Source organism: Ambystoma mexicanum, chromosome 1p (genome assembly GCF_040938575.1).
Source record: "Ambystoma mexicanum isolate Mex_15411 chromosome 1p, UKY_AmexF1_1, whole genome shotgun sequence".
Lineage (NCBI taxonomy): Eukaryota > Metazoa > Chordata > Amphibia > Caudata > Ambystomatidae > Ambystoma > Ambystoma mexicanum.
In genome coordinates, this window is record NC_090921.1 from 227,028,251 (window position 1) to 227,046,281 (window position 18,031).

Here is an 18,031-nt window from a genome sequence, read left to right on the forward strand (position 1 = left end):
CAGGACTCATTCAGCGGAGGATACTGCTTTTCTGTCCTAGAAATATCTATCCAAGCAGCAACCAACCATCTGTTTGGGGTTACCATTGGGGATTCCTACATGAGCCTTCGTAGAGCTGCTCTCAGCTAACATTCAGTATGGCACCTCTTCCTTAGCTCCCCCCAACACCCTTTTTAAATAGCCCAAGAAAGACAGAGCAGGATCTTCAGAGTACCTTGCGAGTAAGATTTAGGGAAAAACTATCCTGTTGCTGTGAATGAGTGTAGCCTCCCGCACCACCATCATCTTTTAGATCCTGCTATTCCGTGTTAGCACTGGTGACATCTTGGCAGCTTTCACTTCTGGTGTCAGAGTTCTTGGCCCTGCAAAGTCCCTCTGTTGTCAACCAGTGGGCTCTCTTTCTCCCAAGGGCAGCCACACAGTAGAGAAAGCTAAGATGCGTAGACACCTATTAACGTCCTACTCACTCTAAGCCTGTGATCCTTCTGTATCAGCGCTATGCTTAGCAAATCCGTAAAGAAAATAACGCAAAGACGGCATTGGTCACTATTCCAGCAGAGTGAAACAACATAAACTATCAAGGAGAGAGTTGCAAATATGGCATTCTCTAGGGCCTGCATGAAATCTCGGCAAGACTCCCTTACCTGTGGGATGAGTCTGAAAACTAAAAAATCAAAAGGCTGTGTTGATATGAAAATTGGAAACAGGCATTGTATCCCCCAAGGCAACGGAATCAATGCAACAGAACAGGTTGTTGGCAACATGGACATTTGTAAGTCGGGATAGTCAAGCGTTCCAAAATCTTACTATGATAAAGCAGTTCTGTGATAGGATCAAAAAGTCAGCCGCATGATAGATGACGACTTTCTTCAAAAGTGAAATGAAAAGAAATACACGTAGTAGGTACGCGAAATAGGTTACCTGCAGTGTCCACCTCCATCCCGCCACCGCCGCCGTTGGTGGGTGCAGCGGCCGCGGCAGCCTCCGCCGCTCCTGTCACCGCCGCCATCTTCCTGACCGCCAATGCGCATGGGCGAGCGCACGTCAGATCGACTTAGTGGCGCTCCTGCAGTTTCCTCCAGCCTGGCAGCGTCTCATGTTGCGCATGGGCAGTAGCTTGCTGGGCCGCAACCATTGCAGGACCGCCCGTTGCTAGGATTGACGCCGTGACCATCTTAGAGTCAGGCACCGCTGTCAAGTTATCTCACGCGAAAGGTATCTCTGGTTAACTTCTTGCAAAATTGTCTAGAGCCGCAGCTCTAATTATAACTTTTCCAGGGAGGACGTTTTCTTGGGTCAGAGGATGGGCCTCCCCCTGCCAGTTTCTTTAGTCGAACCACATGCCCTCGTGCTCCTGAGGAAGGACGTCTTGCGAGGGGAGGGGAGGTTACCTAGGCAGTGGCAGCTAAACAGAGCGTCTTGGCATGACCTACGGACAGCCCTATAACGGCCTGCAATTGCTCCTTTGTTATGTTCTGTCGTATTTGCATATGTTTAGGCATTTGGCATTGATGGGACCTTTCCATCTGAAGGACCCCTCACTGGCTCACTGATTGTCACCTAGCAAATAGGGGCCCCATCAGTGTCAAATGCTCAGACATATAAATGCAAAGGAGACACAAAACAAGTTTCCTATTTATTTGGTCTCTTCCCACTCATCCTAATGTACCTGGTGAAGTTTCAAATTTCTACTCGTACAACCCTAGCCATTTTTTTAACACATGCACTTTTGCTGGGTAGTAAACGTTCATTGTTCCTGTAAAAGGTAGTACTTTATTATAGTTGTTGTGACATGCAACGTAGCCAGCCCACCTTAAGGGGAGAGCAACCTTAAAGAAAAGAGGAAGGAAACCAAAGGACAAAGGGGGGGGGGGAGGGAGGAAGAGGATGGGCAGACAAGCTGTAGAGGGAATAAGGAGCGGTTGTAGATTCTTTTGTCTCTGCGTGTTATGTGCACAGTGTGCAAGGCCTAGAAGATTGGGACTCCAGGGGGGGAGGAAAACCCAGTCACAACAACTGGTGATGAAGGGAAACGTCCACGTGTGTACACAAGCACAGTGCCCGTGGCCAAGGTATCCGCAAGACGGCTGGCCGGAAAAAAATGACGGACAGGTGCCGCGTGAGCCGTGAAGGGGGAGGAGAACCAGAGCTCTGCACATTCAGCCAGCAGAGCGCCACAAGTAGCGGAGGCTCATCGCAAGCCCCCAGGAAAAAACGCAATGTGAACAGAGTTGAAAGGGGCCCGTCCTCTCACTCGCTCTGCCGAGCAGAGGAACACAAGAAGAAAACACACTTCGTGACACGCCGGCCCTTGCGCTGATGCAGGCTCCTACTGGTGGAGGACGTGCTCGAGGCGTTGGATGCTGCCCGCGCATGCTGCATCAGGCAAGATAATACGGTGGGGAGAGGCAGCAAGACACCGCACGCCCACACGAAAACAAACCTGCAGAAGAAACAAAAGAGTACAACGCCAAAGGAAAGCACAAACGAATGGAAGTACAGATAATACAAATCAGAAAATAAACATACAGCAGCAGAATATGGCCTACAGAGGAAACTAAAATAATGATGCTGAGGCACACAGGAACAGAAGGAACAAGAGGAGACAAATGTATACTGCAAGAGAAACTGCCAAGGAGGGGGCCACAGAAAGGACTGTCCAAGGAGGGGGCCACAGGTGAGACTGCCCAAGGAGGGGGGCACAAATGAGATTGCCAAAGGAGGGGGCCAAAGGAGAGAACGGCCAAGGAAGAATACTGACCAATGAGGGGGCCAAGGAAGAATACTGCCCAAGGAGGGAGCCAAGGAAAAATACTGCCCAAGGAGGGGGCGAAAGAAGAATACTGCGCAAGGAGGAGGCCAAGGAAGAATACTGCCCAAGGTGGGGGCCAATGAAGAATACTGCCCAAGGTGTGGCCACCGAAGAATACTGCTCAAGGAGGGGGTCAAGGAAGAACACTGCCCAATGAGAGAGCTACAAGAGTAACTGCCCAAGGAGGGGGCCGCATGAGAGATCGCCCGAGGAAGGGTCCAAAGAAGAATATGCCCAAGGAGAGGGCCGGATTAGGTATCGGAAATAGGAGAAGGCGGACCCAGGACTGCTGGAGGCAAGTGTACCTAAGGGTGAGGAGGACCTAAGGACACCCTAAAAGGGAAGTAGAGATCTGGTGAAGGAGGAGACTGATCTGGATAGGAGAAGCGGACAGAGGCAGCTGGGAAGACGCTATAGGCGAGAAAGACCCAACACGGTGTAGCAGCTGACACAGAAGAGGCAGCGCCCAGTGCTAACCTGAAAGTAAAGGAGGGTCAGCGAACAAAGTGAGCCACCACCAAGGAACCAGAGTACAGGCCAGGAACAAAAGTTCACAGGACGCAATCATGCATGCCCAACAAGGCGATCGGAGATGGAGCATGAGGCGGTCACCCACAGAGACCCCCACAATCAAACCATCAAGACAAGAAGCTCATCCACACCAACAAAGCAGCACAAGCAAGAACGCTCACAAACGAAACAACCCAGAGACAGTACAGACAATGGTGCCACACGGAAGAAATGAGAGTGGGGGCACAGGCACACTCAATACACGGAACAACCAGCCATCAATCACACATGCCCAGTCGAGAGAGCGGACAAAGAGGGCACCACACCCAAACTCAAGTCCGCCACTGCCTGGTGAAGTACCATCAATACCGAGCAACATTGAAAAGACAAGGACCAAGACAAGAACAGAAGCCCATCAGAATAAACACAAGAGTCAAGTGAGGAACATCACCAGACATTGCAGCAAGCCCAAACCAATGGGGCAAGGAGGGCTGAACAACAAGTGTCCCCCAGACACCTCCAGGAGGAGGCTGGACTGAATAGGTGGCACTCCTAAATTTGACTGCGACCAAGACTACCCCATCCGAGTGCAAAAAACAATGCTGTCCAGGGAACGTCATAACGAGACCACCACCCGGAAGAACCAAGCATCCCACACAACAAGACCACCACCCGGAAGAACAGAGCATCCCACACAGTAGTGGAACACATCAAGACCACAGTTTCCCAACAGGTACCCCCCTGACAGGGGTAACACCCCCTCACCGAGGACAAGCAACCACAACAGAACAAGGGACGGGCATAGGAGGCACCATGCCTCAATACATGAGGCTCCTCAAGGACTGCAAGGGGGGAGGAGATGGCACTCCCTACTCGAAACAATGGACAAAATACAGACAGAAGACTGTAAGAAAGGCGCAGGCAAACACCGGGTCCACCCAGCCGGAACCTCAACCACAGCATCCTCTGTTGCCAGCACAACCGCTGGAGCTGATCAACAGCCCCCCGAGAAGGAGCAAGAGGCAAGGATGTGCCCCAGCTACCAAGAAGGACATGTGCAGCACAGGCAGGTGCATCAACAACATCACCGGCCTAAATAAGGTGCTAGCGGATCTACCGGGCCAGAGTCATCAACAGCCTCCACGACGATAAGGGGCTGTCAAGGGCCTCGACTGGACAAACTGCCAAGCCGCACACCCCAGGCCGGTACCAGCACCGCAGAGACTCCGGCCACCACTAAAGCGACCAGCACACGTCCTATTACGCAGGCAGCCTGCGCTCCAACCGCGATAATCCCAGATGACAAAAAGGCAGTGTCTGGCACATCAACCTTCGATGAACCCCTGGATTGTCAACACGACTATAAAGCAGGACCATACGACAACATCAACCGTCAATAAGACTACAACTCGCAGCCTGCACAGTACGTGCACAGGGGTGGGGAGGGAAACACAGTCTTCAACAAAATAGCCCACAACAATGGCATCCGAGTGGCACGGCCGCCAGCACAAAGGACGAGGAATACAGGAGAAACACAACAGTAGGGCTGCTCAACGGGATGCCAAAGAGAGGGAGCACTGGGCCAATCCTGTGAATGGACAGAAAGAAGATCCGAAGAACAGCCTCCAACAAAGGCCCGCCAAGGACAGAGAGAGAAGGGGATCGGCAATAGCAAGTGACATCGTCGTCTGGGTTGAAGGGAAGTGCGCTCAGTCTGAAAGGCAGCTAATGATGCAAGAAAAGACAAGGTCAATAGGGAAGAAGGATGTGGAACAGGAGCGAGTGACAGAGGATGAGGAAGATGTCATCGCCGCCGAGGTTACCTAGGGCTGTGCCAAAGAGACCCAACAACATGGACCACAAGCACGAACGTGGTGGGAGGGAACATCTCATCCCGAACAGCTGTGCTAGGACATCATACAGGCCCTGGTGCGACTGTAGAGAGAAAGAACAGGGAAAGAGAACAATATCAAGGTGAATAACCCGACGGCCACCAGAACACACGAGAAGAAACACCAACCCCTACAAAGATGATAAGCAAGGGGGGGTGTTGGGTCACATGCAAATTGCCCAGCCCACCTTAAAGAGAATATTAAGGAAATCAAAGGACACAGGGGGAGAAAGGAAGGAAGAGGAGGGGCTAGCAGAGCCCAGGCGGACAAGCTGTAGAGGGAATAAGGAGAGATTGTAGATTCCCTTTTCTCTGCGTGTTATGTGCACAGTGTGCGAGGCCTAGAAGATTGGGACTCCATGGGGAGAGGAAAACACAGTCACAACAATAGGGGATTCTTGACAAGCAGAAAAACACATTCACACTCTTGATGAAGAGCAGGTCTGCCTTTCTCTTCAGGCTTTTTTTCATAACCTGCAAAAGTTACATATTTGAGCACAAAAAGTGAAAGAGGAAGCAAGGACATACTCCATAGCCTTACTTGGTGAACAGGTGTGTGGTGTGTCTAGTAAAGACGGAACGTGCATCTGCTTGTCTGTTTGTATTAGCCTTAGTTTCCCACCATCCCCGTGTACCAGCTCATCCCTTTGCCATTCTCTGTGTATCGCACTTTGCATTGGCATCCTTACGCCATTTTCTATCCCTGTCCCTTTCTGTGCATCAGTCGCCCTTTCTCTGCAACTACCCGTCTGCAGCTCTCTCATTGCTCCTTTCCTTCTCTGTGCCCTCACAAACTCTCTTTTTTCTGATATTTTGCATGTGCCTGTTCCATTTCCTCTTCCTTTCCTTCTTTCCCTCCCTCCGTTCCCTTTTTCTCTTTTTTGGCATCTCCCGGCCTCCTTTTCTCTCTATGTGCAAATATCTATCTCCTTGAGACTGCCTCTTTCTCCCTGACCTTTTTGCGCACACAATGCATCTATAGCTCAGCTTCCTCTCTGCACATCTTCATATGTCCCTCTTTTTGAGGATGGCTCCCTTTCTTTTTGTGGCTGACACCATCTCTCTGTTTCTCTGCATCTGTAACTAATGTGATTGTGAAGGGCTGGGCTGAACATGGATAAACCTACATCTTAGGTGCTCTGGGCACACATTATATAGTAGCACATACATATAAATAAACTTTCATGGACATTTACACGTCCCAATACAACTTGGGACTGTGCCTGAAGGAAATGACCAATATACATCTGTCAGGACCAAAGGATTTTGGGATAACTTAGTACTCCTGGTTTGTTAGATAGAGGCGGTCACCAAGACCTCCAATTCATTTACTAAGCACCCATACATTAATGCTGAGACAAAGGACAGCTTGGATAGAGGGGTACTAGAAGGTGGGTATGAGGGGCCCGCTGGGGGGATTCACAGCAGTACAGAAATAGGGAAATGAGCTGCTAGCATGGTACAAGGCGGAGGGCATGTTGGGACTTTAAGGAACATCTGTTTTTGTTTCAGATGTGATCTTCCAATATAAACAGCACTATCATCTTGTGAGGAGGCTCAGTTTTATTAGCCAGTCAGACCTCTAAGCACAGTAAAAATAAAAACTTTAAAAACATTATTTTATTTATTTATTTTATTTATTTCATTTGTTACTCGCCCAGATCCTTAGGTATCACGGCGAGGTTACAGACAACTTATAAATTGATTCACATTGTTACAATGATACAGATGGAGATAACATTATGCCAAGGTGACTAGAAGAACAGTGCAGTTACAGATACAGAGAGCCAAATTGGATCAAGGGAAAGCCAACATGGTTCATAAATAAGGTATGAGCCTGAATTGGTAGGATGCAGGTGGGAAGCCTTGATCCCTTCTCCCTAGCGTTCATCATTGTCCACTCGCCATTAACACCTCTCAGCCCAATCTCTGCCCCATGACACGCCCACCTGGGGCCCTTCTGCCAATGGGGCCCTTTGCCTTAAATCTGCCGCTGCCACAATAGAAATGGACCCTATGCATGATTCCAATTCAGCCACAACCTCCATGCGCATGCCTTGCCAGGACCCAAGCTTCCCCCAATGCCTGACTTCACACCTAGAACAGGTCCTTATGATGATCCCCAGAGACACTGAGACAATCTTTGGCGATGCTTAGATGAGACCCTTGTTCAAAGTAGCCAGTTAAGGGAAACATATGGCAGCACACACGACCTACATTGATGATTGCCTCTCCCATCGCCCCTTGTGTGAATGGACGACGGAATGCCTGATTAAGACGGAAGGCCTGATTACGTAGGAAAATGGGGAAAGGTGCAAATACTTTTAACAATAGATGATGACTTTCACAATCACATACGGGATTCTGCCCGGTAGTGGGCATCGGCTGTGGATAGCACATGAGATGCAAACACATCAGCAATGTCATCCCCTGATGGCCCATCCCTCAGAGGAAGCTTAGATACATTACCCAACATTGGCTTAGAGGGAGAAGAGGAGGGGACGTTGTTAAGACGGATTTCTGAACTCTGTCCGGTAGGGGCAGAGGTTCAGAAGGCCAGCCCAATTTCTTGGAACAGGGTAACCTCTGGGCAAACCAGACCAATCAGGGTAGCGATCGCGGCGGTCAAGACTAAGTCTCAAGAGGGGTGAGGGTGACTGAAAGCCCGCAATGAGCACACACAGCAAGGACACTTACAGATTACTCCAAACAGGTGTTATCTTAAAAATATAGACACATTTATTCCAAGGCCTTTGCAACAATGACCGTAGCGAGAAATGACAATAAAACTCAAGTAAACCAACACATACCAAACCAATACAATATATATACAAATACAAACGAGTCTAACGCGTTAGAAGCACGAAATGTGTAGACCACCTAGATGGGGAGGAAAACAGGCAGTGCGAATAATAATCAGACCCAGTCCGTCTTCAGAGGCACCTTATTAAAAGGAAGTCCAAACCCTACGAAGAGTGGAGCCTTGTGCTCAAAAGAACCTGCACACGCTGGTGCCAACGGGCAAAAAGGGGAGTCTCTTCGAGGGAATCAGGCAGTTCAGTTCGGTGAACAAATGAAGATGAACAGAGCTCCGCGACTCAAGCGCAGCCTCCACTGTGGGCAGAAGCAGAGCGCGAGTATGTAAAGGCGTGCTGTTTGACACAGCGAGGATAGGCTATGGGCTACTGTAGGAGGGCGACCAGTTCCTAGCTATGCTACTCACCGGTCCCCGATGCAGGCAGACCCAGGCTTCTCCGCGTCAGTTTCAGTGCTGGCAGGTTCAGATAGGAGCAGGGGACGTCTCGATGCGTGTAGATTGCGCAGCAGCAGAGTTGAGTTGAGGGCGTCCCAAACGCAGTGAACCCGCACAGTTTGTTACCACAGCAGGGCAACGGAGCAGCCGTGTGTATCTCAGCCAAATGTACACTACTCACTTCAGACCTGGGAATGCCAAGTGTACGAATCGTGTGAGAGTGACAAGGTCTCGAAATACAACACAATCTGACGGCGGTTACAGAGCAAGACTCGTGGGTAGGCTGGTCAGTCTGCTGGATGGCCCAGAGACACTTCCGAAGGCTTACGTGCAGGAGATGGTGAAGGTGCCGAGAATAGCTGTCCCCGCTATTCCAAGGGTCGAAGTACCAGTACAGGCCTTCTCGTTCGATCCGAGGTAGAAAGGGTTTCACAAAGCGACAGCAGTGCAGAGGAGCAGTCCTTCAGCGGGTCACCAGTGATTCCTTGGTTCAGCCTCGTGGTTGCAGGATACTTGGCTCCTGTATCCCTTTGTTCGTGAGAACTCAGGAGATCGACATGGTAGTGGTGTTTCCAGCCTCCTCTTATCCACGGTTCCCTTCGCGCCAAAACGGAGAGGACCCAATGGGAGATCTGCTCACAAAACACTCACACCACGGACCACGGTGGTCCCAGGCATTCATACCACACTAGACTCTCAGGCACCCAGGATGTGCATTGGGACCAGACATCCCAGCCCACATCCTGGAGGCACACACAAGGCCTGTAGAAGCCCGCGAAAGCATCTGTGTTTCGCGGGAAAGTACATGCCCAAATAAGGAAGGCCCCGGGTCGGCTCGACCTGGGGAAGGTGAAGGGGGCAAGCCGGACAGCGGACAGGACAAAGAGCCTCGTGGTCTGGCCATTTTGGGAGCCAGGCCACCATTTTGGGCTAAGCGCGAGAAACGCGCTTACAACGCAAAAAGGGGCTCAAAAACACAAGAAATGATCGCTGCCACCAGTCCCGTCCGTGATTCACTTGCACCGATCATTTACAATCCAAAAAGAGTATCTAGGGCCTGTAGAAGACTAGAGAGCAGTAACTTAGCTTATAGTGCCCTCTTGTGTCATGTTGCACGAAAGCTGCAACATGATAAAGAATCTACAGAAAACAACGTTTCCCGGTACTGACTGTCTTAAGGGCATGTCAGTTTCCCCGTAAGAATGGAGCGAAAGCCCAGAGGAGTGCGGCTGAGGGCTGCACTTCTCGGGCAAAGTCTAGATCCTGGTGAAAACAACAGCAAAAAGTTTAGGGATTGCCACATGGAAGGAAAATTACCCACAATTAAGAAATCTTTCCTAATAGACGTTAGGAGAAAAAGTGATGCAGGATGATTCCGACATTGAGGAAAAGGGCAGAAGATTACGTAACAGCACTATCCCCATTGCAGAACAGAATATTAGTAGAATATGCTGCACGAAACAGGCATCTTTCTCACCCACCCAGACTGAAAAATGTCACAAAATGATGAATCACTGGATAGATTACCAGTGTACTATAATCAATATGTATAGTACTCCAAAAGAAATAGTAGGGGACAAGAGCGGATGGAGGTATTGCAAACCTTGTGATAATTTGGCCGGGTGGATAGAGTGTCTGAGATCAATGGTTAATGAGCCACAGCCACGGGAATGGTAATTCCAAACCCAAGACATTCAGTTGGCTGAGGAGTGTATCATGGGAACAATGGGGGACCCAAAGTGAGATTATGACAATTTTTTTAAAACATTTTTTTTATTGTAACTCAGTTTATTACAAACATTTTATTACATTTCTTATACAACTCCACTCTCTTCATCACTTAAAACCTGAAGTCCACCCCTTTCCTATTTTCAATATTAAAAGCTGCGTTTGTCGCATCTTCTGACAAATTCAGCAGGAACTTTTTTCAGTCCACAAAATATCCTCATGCTCGCTCTTGTTTGATCATGAATTTGTCCTTTGTGGTCATTGTACTATTGAATTTTCTCACAGTCTCCCTCCAAGACACTCAGTCTTTCAGAGTATACAAGTCTCGGGAAACGCTATATTTGTGCACACAGATCTTCTTGTTGATTTAGGACTACATCTAAGAAGTCAATTATAGCACATGTAGATTTTGGTTTCCCCCGACAAAATTATCTGCCACCACTCATTCATGTCTAAGGTCGTGGGTGCACATTTTCCCAGATAATAGCATCTTTCAGTTGTCAGTACTAGACATTCGGTTATCAGAAGTCATACTGATTCCACTGCATCTTTACAGAATCGGCAATGATTATCCATGATGTTCCTGGTTTTCCCCATAAACAGCATTTCTTTTATCGATATAAATTCAGTCTAAGGCATAGGAATTGGTCTTTGTGTTGCCGACTCGGAAACCTCACCTAATATTTATTTGCTTCTATCATGTGTCCATGAATTCCCAGTGAACTCTCTACTGTAACAGTTTTGAGAGTTTTTTTGGTAAAGATACCATAACTTTGTGGAACGTTTGTCTTGTTGATTGAAAAGGGATTCTGCGTTTCATTACGACGACATGTGGGGATTTTACTTCAGTTATGCTTGTTGTGTGTCGGCAGCTGTTTGGGGACTCACCACACTTTCCACACTTGATGATGCTGTTTTATCCGTGAGAACTTTTCTGGTATTCACCACATCTGCCTCTCTGCTGTCTGTGGGCTCATATTTGAGTCTCCTATCCCCACAGTTTGAAGTGTGGCTCTTTCTTGATTGTTCTTCACACTCTACTACTGTTCAAGTACACTTTCCCTTCCACCATTCGTCGCGCCAGCAATACCCTTGTCAGCCTCTCCATTGGCGTTTCTTTTCGATTCTTTATGATCAGGCTTTGTTCTTTTGCCTTTTTGTAGAATGCACTCATACACAGACTCCACTTGCATCAGGGCCACTTTGTTGAAATTATGTTGCATCCATTTTGTGGAGTCTAACACTGCCTCCATTAAGACAGATTTTTCTGACAACTCATTTCTGGCCCAATCGCTTAATCTGGCATGCCATTTTGTTGGATTTTCCACTTCATTGTCCAATCTCTTTTGCACCTTTACGGTAACAGATTCCAAAAATATAAGTTTAGAGTGAATCATCTCAAGTAAGGTATCGTGATCTTTCAAGCTGTCGTTTATTGAAAGGGGACAGTGATATTGTGAGTGCCGCCATCACGTTGTTATGTATCTGAATACCAGCAGCAACTGACAGCTGGCTTTTGGAGTTTTCTAAAGGATTTGCCTGTCGATAGTCACTTGAGGGTGAGGGTAAGGAAGAGTATGAACAAGTTGACTCTGGTGTGCAGGACTGTGATTGAGTACTGTGACTTGGACATTTCTGTTTTGAGGCCATTCGGCGATTTGGCGACACACACCCAGCATTCATTAGCGTTTTATGTTTAATACATGGTGGATTTAGGACTTCCTCCATTGCATTCATCCTGCCCTCAAAGGGCTCAAAATGTCCTGCTCTGCCTGTGTGAGATGTTGGTGCTATGCACTGCTGTTCTGCCTGATTTCATCTTGCTCCAAAGCGCAAAGCCAAGTGTAACTCCTGGTATGACTCAAACCTCGTCACCCTAAAAGGCAAGTGCAGGGTGGTCGAGAGGAAATGGTGTCCTTCATGCTCATCCTCTGACAAACTGGCCTGCCGCCTGCTGCAAAGGCAATACCGGCTCTCCGTCCTCACCAAGAAGAGAGCTCGTATCCAAGCCCGCATCTCTGCGGCATCAAACAACTCGGCTGAACTCTTTAAAATCTGCAAGGAACTGGCCAACCCTGCTGCAGTCTCTACCTCTCCTGTCCCTTCGCAGGCCCTCTGCACGGCACTGGTTTCTCACTTTATTTAAAAAACTCAGGACATCCTGTCCTCACTCTCCTCCTGTGGCCTCCCTGCCTCTATTCCGTGCTCATCCTCTGGCCCATCCTCAGCCTCCCCCCCCTCCTTCTCTGCCTTTCCCCTTTTCTCTGCAGACGAGGTTTCTAGACAAGTCCGATCCTATGAAAGTCTTGTCGAAACAGGTTCTCCCCTGTTCCTCCAAAACTATCAAGGACCACATTGACTCCTTGGCTCCTGCCCTGGCCGATTTCTGCAATCACTCCTTCGCCAATGGAGTCTTTCTATCCCCCCTGGAGCACTCCCTTGTGCACCCTCTTCTTAAGAAACCCTCTGCCGAACCCTCCTGCTCGACTAACTATCGCCCAATCTCCATCACTCCCTTCCTGGGCAAGCTCCTTGAGAAACTGGCCATCTCCCAGCTAAATCTTCACACCAAATCTGTTGGTTATCTCCATGACCATCAGTCGGGCTTCAGAGCTGTCAGAAGCACGGAAACTGCTCTCCTGAACATCCGTGAAGACCTGCTCTAACCTTGACTCCAATACCCCTTGCGTCCTCATCTTGCTTGATCTCTCTTCTGCCTTTGACACTGTCAATCATGCCATCCTGCTCAACCGTCTCGTGATAACCTGGGTATCACTGTTCTGGCTCTGGCGTGGCTGACTTCTTTCCTCTCCGACCGACCCTCCCCGGTCCAACTTGGGTCCTTCCTCTCCGATAACTTTTTCTCTACTTGTGGTGTCCCCCAGGGATCTAACCTCTCTCCCTGGCTGCTCAACAATTACCTGGCACTCTTTGTCCACCGCATTGCCGCTCTCTGACCCAACTTCAGTACTATGCGAATGATACACAGCAAATTTCAGGCTACCCTCAGCCTCCTCCTCCCCTTCCCTCATCTCTGACTGTCTGTCTGCTATCCAGGATTGGTGTGCCGCCAATGACCTCTGTCTTAATGCCAGTAAGACTGAGATTCTACTCATCGGCACACCCACTCCCTCCTTCCCTGCAGCTCTCTGGCCGGCCTCTCTGGGCCCACTTCCTGTTCCCTCCTGCAAGGCTAAAAACCTTGGGGTCATCTTCGACTCCACACTATCCTTCTCACTGCACATTCTGACATCTCTAAGAAGTCACACTACCAGCTGCACCTCCTCAGATATAGATGACGATTCTATATTTAGGAAAACTTCCGAATTATTGTCTCTTTCATCCTCGGCCTCAGAATTGTTTGTAAGGCGAGACAGACAATCAGCAGCACGATTGTTTACTCCTGGTACATATCTTACTGTGCAATTATATTCCTGTAAAAGCAATACCCATCTCTTTATTCGATTAGATACTTTATCAAAGCCTTTATTCATGATAACATGAATCAATGGTTTGTGGTCATTACCAAATTCCACCTCCACAACCCAAATGAAGTTTCAGAATTTTTCGGCTGCCCATTTAATAGTCAGTGTCTCTTTCTCTTTCACTGCATAGGATTTCTCTGCACCTTTCAAAAGTCTAGATGCGAATGCAATTAGGACTTCCTTTCCATCGACTTCTTGGGTGACAACCGCTCCAAGACCTAGATTACTGGCATCTGTCGTAATTATAGTTTTTCTGCTGCTCTCAAAGTTCTTCAATGATGGTGCTCGGCTGAGTGCTATTTTGATTAATTCGAATTCCTCCTCACAGTCAATACTCTACTCAAACATCTTGCTCTTCAAAGGTTCACAGAGTGGTATGGTGTGAATGGCAAAATCTCGTATGAATTTAGAGTAGTATTCAGCCATCCCAATGAAAGTACGTACTTTGTCTTTTGACTGAGGTCTTGGCATGTTCATTATAGCATTGAATAATTCCTTCCGAGGACGTTTTCCTTCAGCTGATATTGTTTGACCAAGATAATCAATTTCACGCCGGTTGATTTTGCATTTGTCTCTACTTAGAGTCATGCCAGCTTCATACAATTTCTTACATAGATATTGCAATCTCTCATCATGTTTCTCTTGATTGGTGGCATGTACTAAAATGTCATCTTGGAAACATGATCTCCTTCAAAAAGTCGGTACATAATTTTCTGGAAAACTGATGCAGCAGATATTAATCCAAAGGGCAATCTTTTATATTGATACAAACCATCAGGTGTAATGAAAGCTGCCATTTTCCTGGATTCTTTGTGTAACTTGACCTGATGATATGCCGAAATTAGATCAAGTGTGGAAAAATGTTTCGATGGACCTATCGTAGACACAATCTCTTGGATGTTGGGAATAGGGTGCCTGTCAGGTACCACACACTTATTCAGTTCTCGCATATCCACACAAATTCTTAATTTCCCAGACTTCTTTCTGAGAACAACTAAAGGAGAGACCCATTCACTGGCATCTATACCTTCTATGACGCCTTGCTCTTCTAACAATTTGATTTCCTTTCTCACTTCTTCTCTCATGGATAGTGGTATGGAGCGCATTTTCTGCGCTACAGGGGTATGCCCCAGTTTCATTTTGATCTGATGAACATAACCATCCAATTTCATCTCTGAATACATCTTCCATTATCTCTCCGATGTCTGTTGCTTGTCGAAAATTCTCAGGTTTACTTGCAAAGTTCTCAACGGACAGCACAGATTCACTGGCACTGGCATCTAGTTTCACTTTAAGTTTACTTTGATGAGTCCAACTCAATAAAGGCGTTCTCCCTGCTTTCGTGATGTATATCTTTCTGTTGGCTCTCTGTCCTTGAACTTTAGTTTGCCCCAAAACCATCCAATGACATCTATTTTTACTCCCCCATAAGCCTTGGTCTTAATGTCTGGTTCATGTAAGTATTTATGTTTGTCTCTGTTCCATAAATCCTGTGGCACCAGAGTGTATTTAGCACCAGAATCAATAATCATATGCATGTCAATTCCATCAACACATACCGTGGCCTTGGGACTTTCTATTTCTTCTTCATTTTCATCATCAGTTATAACAAATACACATTCTTCTCCATCTTCATCACTATAATTTTCATCATCAATCCAATTCGTTGAGGTAGATTGAACTCTACAACATCTGGCAAAATGTCCCTTTCCCTTGCATTTGCCACATATGATTTTGAGAGCAGGGCATTCCGGAATATCTGCCCAATGATCAACACTTTGTTTGCGTGGACTCCACCTTCTTGGGTTTATGGTTTGTGTCCTGGAAGGCATATCACTCCTTTTATCATCTCTCCATGGTGGTCTTCGATTTCTTCCGATAGTGCTCCGTCCTCTTGCAGCTTCCACCACTTGCGCTATTGACTCATTAATATTGCTGGAACTTGTCGTTGTGGTATTAATTTTCGGAGTTTTCAGAGTTTCATGTTTGATTTCCACTTTTTGAACTCTATTTTCCAAGTCTCTAACACACTTTTCTGTGTGTTCTACCTCCTTGGCCATGCGTAGAACAGTGTCCAAAGGAGGATCATCATCAGACTAGAGTCTTTCTCTTACTTTACTGCTTCTGCACTCCAGCATGAACTGAGCTTTCAGTCTCTCACCCAACTGCGCATTGAAATTACAAGTTTTGGCTAACTTCCTCAATACGGTTATGTATTGTTCTACACTCTCCCCCTCTTCTTGTACTCTCTTCTCAAATTTGGAACGTTCCAGAATTGTACTCAACTTCCTATCATAATGCTTACTCATCTTCTTCACATACTTCTCATACTTTTTCAAATTAGCAGCCTCATCGGTGGGGTGGGGTAATTCTGGCAGATCTTCACATTTTTCCTGCCCAGCTGGGCCAAGACAGTGTAATAACAAAGACTTCCTTTCTCCACACTACAATTCTGACCGCATACAACACCAGCAGAGTGTTCAAAGGATTTGATCCACCTCTTCCATGAAACCGCTGGCTCACCAACTGCTGGCAGGAAAAACATAGGTGGGGGAACGCTATTGAAAGACATATTGGCGCTCTGTCGGGGTTGTGTGAAATGTATATGTGTATGAGATTGCAATATATGACTGACCTCAATTTCCTTTTCAATGTAGGACTTTAGTAATAGTAGAAAATACAGAAATTCCGATGCAGCCAATGTCACCCTGTAGAAACAGCACTGAGGCTATTGTGAGGCTAGTTGACCACAAGGTGGCGCCACCTGACTTGAAAATCGCTCACTGACTTGGTAGCGTTCACTCCATCACACAGTCCTTGATATAGGATTTCCTAGCACTGACTTTTCAATTTGATTGAAAGCGTGTATGATTGGGACTCACTGTCTCATTAGAAGTAGACAACACGTGAAACACGGCTACTGTCCATTTAATGTTATGTTATGTTATGTTATTTTGCATTTTGTCATGGGTTTTGACCCATGTTGAATCAATAGACTAGGTAGATGTGGGGATGAGCTGTCGCAGCCCATTATTCTATCCCAGAACAAACTAAATCAATAGACTGGGTGGATGTGGGGATGAGCTATCGCCGCCCACATTCACGCCAGAATAGGAGAACTGCGCAGTTGGCACGAGACCGCTCCAAAGATACAACCTTCTTGTGGGGAATTCATTTTCTTAATCCCAAAAAATGGTTGCATTACCAGTACTCACCACTATCAGAAAGCCGGCGTTTTAAAACCACCAGACTTTTGTGTAAAACTGAACAAATGAAACAAAACCAGACCAAGGAAAGACTTGCTAAGAGGTGGATACAATGTAAAACTATATTCTGAAATGACTTGAAGGAAGTAATTATTTAATGTATATGTAAAAATTGTAAGTGATTTAAACTGGGAACAAAAAGTGACATTTAGCTGAAACCTGGCTTAATGAAACTGGATTCTGCCTGACAACTACCCCCGACAGGAGTTAAAACCTGCTCAGCCACTCTTCCCCTTTCCAAAAGGAGTTGTCACCTCTCTGATTAGATTAGGGGTGGAGCAGCTGGGGACTACAGGGAGTTGAACAAAGGCCTGTCCTGGACTCAGGAAAATGTTATATTGGGGGGCCGTAAAGTGGCTTCCTTTTAAGGGAAACTGGGAGGGGCAGTGCCTCTGCTAGCAGCTGAGCTTGGGGGAAGTGGATAAACCAGTTATTCCACCCTGTGATGTGGGAAGCCACACCCCTTTTTGACCAGGGCATAATTTTAAAAAGATAGATAACTCATAGTGCGGACTTGTCAGAATTATATAAGTAATATCATTATTTTTGTGATTTTTCTGTGAACATTTTGAGAGGCGTTAGGACGCTGTGGTGTATTCTGGGGGGGTGCTAGCAGAAAATAGGGTCTCACTCCAAATGTCTGCATGTTAAAAATCTGACACTTCATCAATTAATGTCCATACTCCTTGCGCACATGTGTGTAATTTTGGGTAAATGTCCGATATTGCAAAACCAGTTAAAAAGCGCAAAATGTTGTCATTTTTGAATGCAAGCCCCCAGGAAGATCAGAGGCGGACAAGCATGGACCATAAGGAATATATAATGTGCACATGTAATTTCAACAAATTGTATATCTGGGAAGGATGTATTTGAATCAAATATAGATTTGTGGGCAAACTGACATGGGGAGGTTCCTCTGACCATAAAACCTACAGCATCACTCTGACTCACATTTCCTTCCCCAATCATGGGAGAGGGGAGAATTGGGCCAATGACAAGTAGAGAGGGGCAGGCTTAGCTAGGCCCAGGCACACACCCATTTTTGAAACTCATAAAAAGAGACTGCTGGGACAGGTAGAGACATTC

General features: G+C 47.0%; 1 protein-coding gene across 1 annotated transcript in view; it reads right to left on the minus strand.

Moving 5' to 3' along the window:
- COPS6 (COP9 signalosome subunit 6) overlaps nt 1-1,120 on the minus strand; it is a 200,887-nt gene extending 199,767 nt beyond the window's left edge. The window contains exon 1 of the mRNA XM_069646430.1: nt 922-1,120. Coding sequence (XP_069502531.1) covers nt 922-1,009 — 88 coding nt within the window. The 5' untranslated portion in view covers nt 1,010-1,120. The remainder of the gene's footprint in view (nt 1-921) is intronic.
- Nucleotides 1,121-18,031: the final 16,911 nt, after the last annotated feature.